The sequence below is a fragment of the Fulmarus glacialis genome, unplaced genomic scaffold (genome assembly GCF_000690835.1).
Source record: "Fulmarus glacialis isolate BGI_N327 unplaced genomic scaffold, ASM69083v1 scaffold49392, whole genome shotgun sequence".
NCBI classification, from domain to species: domain Eukaryota; kingdom Metazoa; phylum Chordata; class Aves; order Procellariiformes; family Procellariidae; genus Fulmarus; species Fulmarus glacialis.
In genome coordinates, this window is record NW_009198106.1 from 4,277 (window position 1) to 13,639 (window position 9,363).

General features: G+C 39.9%; 1 protein-coding gene across 1 annotated transcript; it reads right to left on the reverse strand.

Annotated features, from left to right (window-relative positions):
- Nucleotides 1–3,042: 3,042 nt before the first annotated feature.
- Nucleotides 3,043–5,352, reverse strand: LOC104073113 (cerberus-like). The gene is made up of 2 exons (XM_009572785.1): nucleotides 4,785–5,352; nucleotides 3,043–3,378 (listed from the first exon to the last, which is right to left on the reverse strand). The coding sequence occupies exons 1-2, from the start codon at nucleotides 5,310–5,312 to the stop codon at nucleotides 3,085–3,087; spliced, it is 822 nt and encodes a 273-aa protein (XP_009571080.1). The 5' UTR covers nucleotides 5,313–5,352; the 3' UTR covers nucleotides 3,043–3,084.
- Nucleotides 5,353–9,363: the final 4,011 nt, after the last annotated feature.

Consider the following 9,363-nt stretch of genomic DNA (forward strand, 5'->3'; position numbering starts at 1 on the left):
TGAAAGAGAAGAGATCACATTAACAGCACTTCCATTGTTAAGCATAGTTACATTGGAAAAGCTTTCATTACAGAAAGCATGCAACCTCTGAATGGACACAACTAAATTAAAGTCATGCAAGTTTGCTGCTATAATGGCATTACTACTGGAAGCATCCATGTAGTGATATGGATCACACCCCTCACCTTTCTGGCCCACATCATTATACTAGCAGAAGCCATCATAGTTGTGCCAAGAGACCAAAATCCTGTTAGCCCCTGGGCACAACTTATTCCTAGTATGGAATTTTTAAAGCCTGAGAAATCTGATCCAATTAACACATTCTTGATTTTGCAGAATACTGTGCTAATTACATGCAACCAGTCATTGCTGGGTTAATTAAACATTCATCCAAAAAACCTACAACACTAATCTAATTAGCAATTACTACAGCTGTCTTTACCTCTTTTCACCTACTTTTAAGCTGTGCAAATTCACACTAAGAATATGGTCCTGCAGACTCCTTTCATGAATAGCTTTCTTTGACTGCAATAATGCTTCAGCACACAGAAGGAGCTTTAAAAATTAGGCTGAATACTTTACACTCCACAATATAGCTTCAGTTCTGCCATCCGTATGTGCAAAAGTCACAGTTTAGCAGTCAGTCATGTCAAAATTACAGGACTGGAAGATTTTTCTTTTTAATTGACTTGTGGTCTTACTGGGAGTATATGTAGGTCCTACCTTCAAGAGGTTCTCTGCAAATATCAAACCTAAAACATACTTGCATTTCAGAAAAAAAGAAAATGCAGACAAACATTCTTATATATTCCACAGCTTTAAAACACCAGTGGTTAGAAGCCTCAGAAGATTTAGCTTTTTCAGATTGAAAAATAAAGTTGGGAATAAAGAGAAAAAAGTTGGGAACTTTGATGCTTTGTGTGCTTTTCTTCTTTAGGCTTGATTAAAAATGAGCACTAATAATCACACACAATAACTTACAAAGGTTTGATAAGGTGCTGAGGTTTGAACCTTATGGTAAGACAGGGAGTTGTTTCTTAGCTTTTCCACTTGCATACAGCATGCTTTAACAAAGCACCAGTCGTTAGGGCTGACTGTGCAATTGGACATGCTTAGTGAGGAGGAATCTCTACTGAGAAAAGCATGAGCCATAAAGAATCACTTTGTTCTCTGAAACTGTACAGTTGCTAGCTGGTGCTACTTTGCCTGTTAGAAAAGTTTTTCCTTCTTTGGTCATAACCTGAGCCCATTCATGCTCGATGCAGCCTAACATGAGAAGGTAAATTTCTGAATCTGGGTGCTAGTTCATTGCACTGGCATCCTGAGAATATTGATCATCATTACAAAGCTAGAATAAATACTAAGTTAAAATAAATATTTCCTTTATTGCATTCAATACAGGGATGGTAAGACTTTGACAGCTTGTTACGTGGGATGACATCATATATCATGCCATAACATTCAAACAACCATACAGAGTTTGCACATCAGTCCTTAGTGTAACAGGATAGAGAGAAGGCTTTGTTCGGTTTTAGTACACAATTTTTATTATTTAAAAACAGGTTTATATATAATGAAAGATAACTATATACTAATCTTCAGTTCGCTCACTGCAAGTGACCTGCAGAAGCAAACAGCTATTGGAGCAGTTCAGATCCGGTATCAGAATATCATTCAGATGTAATTTGCAGTAAAGATTAAACATGGGCCTTGCACTCCAAAGCCATGCTGAACATATTTTTTGACAGGATATTAAGACACTTCTGATCACAGTGCAGTTCAAATGTAAGGAATCATTTACCCAGCCCTTGAATTGACCAGCTATATCAATACTGATTTCCGATACCCCCCAAAAAAGAGCTGTAGATAGTTTAACAACAGGGGCCCTGGTCTGAGGGTTTGGTAATAGCAGTGGAGCAGATTCCCAGAGGACTGAAGGAGCTGGGTTAGAAATAGGCTGAAGTCTAGTTCCTGGAAGCTGATCACTGTCCTGTGTGCCAGGTCTGCAAGACAAATCCAGGGAGAAGCGGCTGGAGAGAGCAGAGAAGCCAGCAGTGTGGCTAACAGCCCCTGGTACTGTGTTGGCCAGCACTAGACTCAGACCTTTCCTAACAGTTTTCTCGGCTGTTCCTATGAAGCTATACACGTATTGCCATGCTGATAAAATCCTTCTGCAGGTTTTCTATCACACGAATGCCTTCTCTGCTTTAGTTTAAGTTTGAGAATATTACTTAAACTTTATCTTGGTGTCACTGACAACGTTAAAATTCATCAGACTGGAAAATGTGCATTGTCCTTCCACAGTGAATTTAAATAATAACAATCCATTCATTTATGATGGGAGTATACCATTTTTAATTTTTTTTTTTCTGCTACTACTGTGGAATACTTTCAATAAAAAAAAAACATGCAGAGCAAAGGCAGGCGTGTAGAAGGAGAGTAAGTGGTTTCTATGGCAAAATATGCTTTGCAGCCACTGTATAAGTGTGTAAATTGTGACGTTGAGGTATATTAGTTTTCACAGGGAACTGAACTCCAGCTGGGAGCAACCAGAATGACCTTAACTAGTCACAGCTCTCTATCTGCCCGTTGTCCATTTATGTTTTACACTCTCAAGCCACTAACTTGATGTAAAAGTAGACCTGTTTTTGCAAGGAAGAGACTAAAGCCTCATCTGTGTTGCCCACAGAGCTATGTTGGCAGTCCCTATAAGCAAAGGCAATGTAAACCAGCCAATACATTAGGGTTTTGCACCGATAAATCATGCTCGTTCTCCAGCTGTTGTTTACTAGCATCCTATAAACAGTGATAGGAAGGGTGAAAATTTTTTTAAAGGTTTCTCTTGTCAAAGTAAGAACTCTACTACACATAAGCCCAGTAATCTCATCTCCATTTCTTTAACAGCTGCAAGGAAACATCTGTTACATTTTAGGTAAAGTTACTGTCAAAGCAGAGAAGCAGTTCAGGTAGAACGTCTACGTCTCTAATATTTTTGTCTACCAGTGTGATGAAAGCTTCAGTTCTTTGGGTTTTTTCCATTGACAAATGCTTATGATGAAGGAGTTACGAAGTACTTTGCACAGGTTAATTGTGCTCATGTACATTTGTATGCAAGTCTGACCATAGAGATCCAATCGCAGGGTCTTTAATTTTCTGAGTCTCACATTTACACTCTTCTACAATCATGACTTCTTTGACCACTGGGACAGAACCGGTGCAGTTGAGATCCAGGCGCTTCATGGAGAACTTGCTGGGCAAGCAGTGAGAACAAAAGGTATAAAGATGACCTTCTGGACCAGGAACATGAAAGGAACGACATTTTCCAAAACACAGATTATTCTGTACCATCACCTTCTCACAGCTCTCATGAGTAACACCCTGAAACAGAAAGCAGTTTGAAGTTCCTGCTACATTAATGGTCCATGGACTTTGCTAGAAGGCGTGAAGGCAAAAAAACCCCCCAAATACTGTATTTTTTTCTTCTCAGAACATTTACTTTAAACATGTTTATTTTTTATGTCAAGCAAGACGTAAAACGTAAGAGCTTTTAAAAGCAAACTTTAGCGTGCCTATGGGCAATTCTTAGATTGAACAACAAAGGCAAATCTGCTTCAATCAGAGCCTTTGTGAGCTGATTGGGGAAAATCCAGTAGGTGGGTTTGTCATATTTACCTTTTAATTGCTCTTTGAGTTCTACCTTTCTGACATGGCTAAGCAGTCTTACCCACTTAGCAGGACTTAAAACATCATTTTGGCCTAACGCTCTTATATATAAACTACAAGCTAGGCTCAACTGTCATCTTGAAGATTTGTCTCCATGTGGAATAGCATAATGTTCTTTAGCAGTTTGTTTTTCATGAAAAATCTTAAAAGTGCAATGGAAGTTCTGTAATCTCTTGGTTTGCAAGAATAACAACTCCTTGTATCAGGAGAGCTTATGTCAACTCCCAAGCAATAAAAAGCTAGACTGAAGTTAGCACTTTTATATTGGCATAACTGCAGCCAACTGGAGAAAGCTTGCCATATTACATGGCACAAAAAGTAAAACAGTACAAGTTTCTAGGCCACATCTATATTTACATGTGTCTGCCAGTGAAATAAATTTAGCGAGGGATGTGAAAAAACATGGTCCTTGATGGACTGTGATTATAGAAACACTGAGAATAGATGTTGCCTTACAAGGAATACAGCACTTTTATCTATACTGTTTGCTTGTCTTGATATGACAAAATGGCTTCATCTGCACATGGGACAATTTACCAGTTCTCCAGCACTCTTAGCACAGAATTAGATGTATGCATCAGTCTTCTGATTAATGCAGCAGAAAGGAATTCTTGCTTAGCTGTAAGAAAACAACCAGCTTCTCCTGTAAATACTTGCCCTGGGACTCTTTTTGTATATACATGTATATGTATATGTATATACATGTAGATATATATAGGTAATTCATGTGTACAAACTGTTTAGATGTATATTCATTGAATAGATAATTACTCACCACTGCCCTGCTTGCTCAGGCTAAGTCAGAACACCTTTGCATAAAAAGAAGAACTAACTCTCTGAAAATTGAACGTGTGGCTTTCCACTGCTGCAATTTAGCAGTTGCCTCACCAGATGAAAGCTTTTTCAGCCTTTTTCAGCGGTGTTTTTCAGCCACTTATCATGTGTGAGCGTTCTGAAGTGGCTCTGTGACTTAGCAAATGAACTGACCCTTTTGTCTTTAGGTGCTGATTACAGCAGCAGGGGTAAGGACACATTTATTGATCTTGGACACCTGTTCTTACCTGGGAAAAAGGCAGGGTTCTGCAGTTTTCTTGGTGCATTTCATTGGTTTTGATTGGCAGGACAACCTCTTCAGATGCTGAATTTTTCTTTAACATGAAGTGGTCCCAAAATTTCTTGGCATCTTTTCTATAGGGAGGTTCAGCCTCCCTCTTGCTGGAATAGTGGGACAGAGAGAAGTTTTCCACAGGAGAGATCTCTCTGGGTGCTGCCCATGTTCTCAGGTCTTGGTCTGCATGGAGTTCTGCGTTGGGAAGGATGAATCTGGACATTTTTTTCTCCTCTTGCTTCTCACTTTCAGATGCTGTCTGTGGAATTGCTACAAAAAAGCTTGGTTCTCCGAGGGTTTCCTCAACACCTACTGGGTTTTCCCCCACCAGCTCACGAAAACTCTGACTTTTAAGCAGATTTTTGTCCAGATAGAAAAGGCGCTGAAATGGCCTTCTGCTTTTCCTTTGCGGTGAATCTCCCCATGGCTCTGTGGCTCCCAGACATGAGAGCACTAACAGCTGAAGGAGGAGCCGTGACATGGTCCTGTAAAGTGCAACCCTGTAGACCTGCTGCTGTTGCAGTGAAGGTAGTGTGCTAGCTTTATACGGGAGCGTGGTGTCAGCTTATGGCTGCTGACTCTATGCAGAGGAGGGGAGGGCTCAGGGGAGACCCCGGTGTGGCTAATCGCATTCATTTAGTGTAGATTACAATTATGATAGGGGAGTTTGTGCTAATGAAACTCTGCTTTCAATCTGGATTATGTGTATTAGAAGTTCCTATCTAAAATCTAGTAACCCAGGATGGCGTGGGGGACAGAGGGAGTCAACAGGAGGAAGTGTTTGGATAAGCTGTCTAGCTTAGGCCTAGGAATTAAGGAAGCATTTGAGGTTGTGTATTAGCATGTTCAATGTGGTCTTCATTGTTTATTTTGACTTTCCATTCCACAAAGCCAGAGACTGTCAAAACAGGGTGTGTTATTTCATCACAACAGGAAAAGGCAAGCTGATTAAAGTTTGGTAAAACATGAAGCTGGATCTAGAGACATCAAATCAGCCCATGTTTTCAAAAGATGAGTCTAATTTTGGTCTTTCCGATTTGGGATGTGACCCAAGGCCTGCACCAGCACCACTGCAAACTGGCAGGCTGGTGCTCACACGCCCAGAGGAATCTGGCAGCGAGCACTAGCCCTTGCTTCACCGCCTCCACAGCAGGTCTGCAGCTGCTGGAGTGCAGACATATCACTAGCCCAGAATAAAAGGTCCCAGGGGGAAGAAACTCTGTGCCCCAGATTCTCAAAGATTAACTAACACTGCTACGTCCTGTTCAGGCACCAAAGCCACTACAGCATCCTATAAAGTTGGTAAACAAAATGAGGATTTAAGCAAAACGTGTTAAAACTGACATCAATGTCTCAACAGAAATATCTAAAGACTACTAGACCCTAAACTGGAGGCATCTTTTGCAAAATCATCATGCTATGCAACAGGAAAGAAAAAAAAATGTGATAGAACATCATACGGAGGAAAGTTTTGGGAGAAGGAAAAGGTATTTTCAATAAATGTCACAAACATTGATCCTAATCTGAAAATACTAAAAGGAAATTCTGCTTCAGATAATTTGCCATTTAGGTACTCCAATCTCTACACACTCCTGTTTCTGTCAGAAAGTGTCTTTCAATAAACCCTTAAGTTTGTAGCTACTCTGTTCATTAGTCTTGAAAACCTAGGCGGTCTGTACTAGATGTATGGAGTTACTTGACTTTCATTTCCGGGGAATTAGTTTATTGCCTGATCATCGAAGTAAGCTAATTGCCTAGCAACATCCTTGTGAGGCACTGACTTACAACTTTAGCACAAAGTTAGTGGAGATCTAGAGCTTTTCCTTACTGCATAATTCACTTGAGTTAAAATTTGTTCTAATCTTGAGGTCCATCCTGAGACAGAAGTGCATGGAGCTTCAGCAAGAACGGGGTTCACACGCCAACATTAGAATGTATCTGTGCCTTGACCTCAGTGGGATGATCTCATTAAGGGAAGCACAGCCGCCAAGCACAAGCTTTATTGCTTTGTAATTTCAGCCGAGAGCAATTTAATTTCGGCACTGGTTTGGTGCATTCCTGAAGTGTCAAGTGTGCCCTGGGAGGGCAGATTCTCCCACAATTATCAGGAGTGAAATCATAGAAAATGACTGGCATCTGCAACAAGATCGGCTCCAAGGTGTGCCTGCAAAAAGTACACAAGCATGTGCAGCATGAGGGTGAAGCAACCATGAGTCAAGAGGTTTAATTTGATGGCAGATAGTTAATTAAGTAGCCTAGAAGTGCAATTTGAATCCTCACATCCTATCTTTATTGGCCAACAAGTTGAACTGAAGCAGTTGACCTTTGGAACTAAAATTCCTTGTATCAGGTGCGTGTTGGTACTAGTCCTTCAAAATTATTCAGCAAAGATAAGGACATTACATTTTGACTTTTCCTTCTTTTTTTCCTCTTTATTTTAGTTGCTCACAGAGTTACAAGCCTGGGCTGGTACTCAGACAGCAACGTATATTTTTGCAGCTTTTTGCTGCAAAATTTAAAAATTGAATTTAAAAATATGCTAACTTAAACAATTTAAAGATGATTCCTTCTGGATTATAGCAACACAACAGAAGTGTTCTTTCTGTTTGCTTTTGTCTGTCAGCTATTTTTCTCTTCATTTGCCAGGAAGTGCCTTTTCTCTGAGTCTAGACCAGTGGTATACCAGCTCTTTCTGTTTAAAAGTTCCAGCTGTGGTCTTGATCCTGTAATATCTGTATTTAACTTTATCCATGTAAGCAAAATTGCATTAAATTACTCACATGTATGTTTACAGAATTGAAAACTAGGTGCCTGAAAGGCCCAATTTTCCTCCCTTCAAAGACTGCTTAAAAAATCCCATCACCTTCAAGGTAAAAGAAAAAAGGCTTTTAAGTGTCAGTTAAATTTTACCCCAATCTGCCCTGAAAGAAAGAAACCTGTGTATGTGTGAAGGTGTATTCTGCCCTTCTTATCTGATGTGGCGGAAGCATGGTTTGATGTCCAAATAGCATCTTAGTTTCTGCTGGAGGGTTCTCTTTTTTGTAGCTAGAATATGAGCAAAATCATTTTATTACTGCTGTTTACAGAGAGTTCTTTCTGCAGCTCTTCACAAAGAATAAATCATGTTGCAAGCAGCAAATATGGTGCAAATGTTTTAAGGATGTCTCTGTCAATGCACAGATAAAAATTAAATAAATGGTAGTACTGGAATGATTGGGCTGCGCATACACTTCTATCTAAACTAAACTGGTCTGGGCTATTGGTGCAGTGCAAATATTAACAAGGAATGTATAAAAACCTTAGTATTGGCATATATCTATAGATGGTAAGCTGCTAGTGCTATATTTGCAGTGCAATGGCACTGAAAAAAACCTGTTCAAGATCAGGTACATACCGTTCTATCCTGTAACATACAGCAAGAAAAAAGGCCTGCCTTAAAGGGCTTCAGATGTAAAAGTACAAAATATTATTTACAGAAGGGTGGGAAAGAAGGCTGAAGCAAAGCAGTGTCAGCAAGCTACTCCGCAAGTCACTCCGCAACCCAAAAGCAGAAAACAGAGCTCTCTTCTCCTCTACGTCAAGTTCTAGTTCCTGGGTTTTCTTGGATGGTTTTGCCTAAGATCTGCTTGGAGCCAAAAGCAGCATGCCAACTCTGGTTCTGCCAAGCCGGTCTAATACTGTTCCTTCATGCCTACGATAATAAGCTGTGGCTGCTTTCCAAGAGACAAAGTTGGTAAGAAATAGCACCTACTACCCCTGGGCGCAGTTTCTTCTATATTTACACACGGTCTAAATCTGTTTTGGAGTGAGCTGCCTGTATAACCGTGCACAGGTAGCAGACCTGTCCTCAGCCTCTCAGCTCAGCCAGGAGCCTGCCTGCATTACGGGAAGGCATCCCAGCTCAGACAACAAGTTTGGAGAATCATTCTGGAGTTAAAAATAGTAAGTATTTTTAAGTTTCTCTGTGGTGACATCAACTGCATAGACTAATAATTGACAACAGAGATTGGACTGGGCACATTATCATTATGTTCCAAATACAGCTAATCTCAGATTTCTACAAAAAGCAATGCTGTATCTTTTATAAAAACTTGTTTTCCTGCCTGATTACCCTTTCATATAAGCATAGCACATGTTTTCACTGTATTTTGGTTGTTAAATCTTGTGGCTAAATGCAGCGGTGTCTTTCAAGCAGGCTTTGATTTGCCTTCACAGCAGCAATTTATTCGGGACATTCTGTTTTCACTAGAAATAGTCACCATGAATGTTCGCCCATCCTTTTAAAACAGTCAGGCCTATAGATTACAAGTGCTATGCAAATGCAAAGTGGTATTATTCATTTGTTTCAGAGCTGTAGCTTATTCAGTCATTATGGACATAAACTGAGTAATTAGTTACACTGCCAGTTGATGCCTAAAAATAATTCTTAGGCAGTGCTTGAATTACTTGCCTTCTGTTGATCTAAATAGTCTCATCATAGCGTGATTGATGATTAAATCATTAAAATGGATTTTATATATTATAGCCCAATT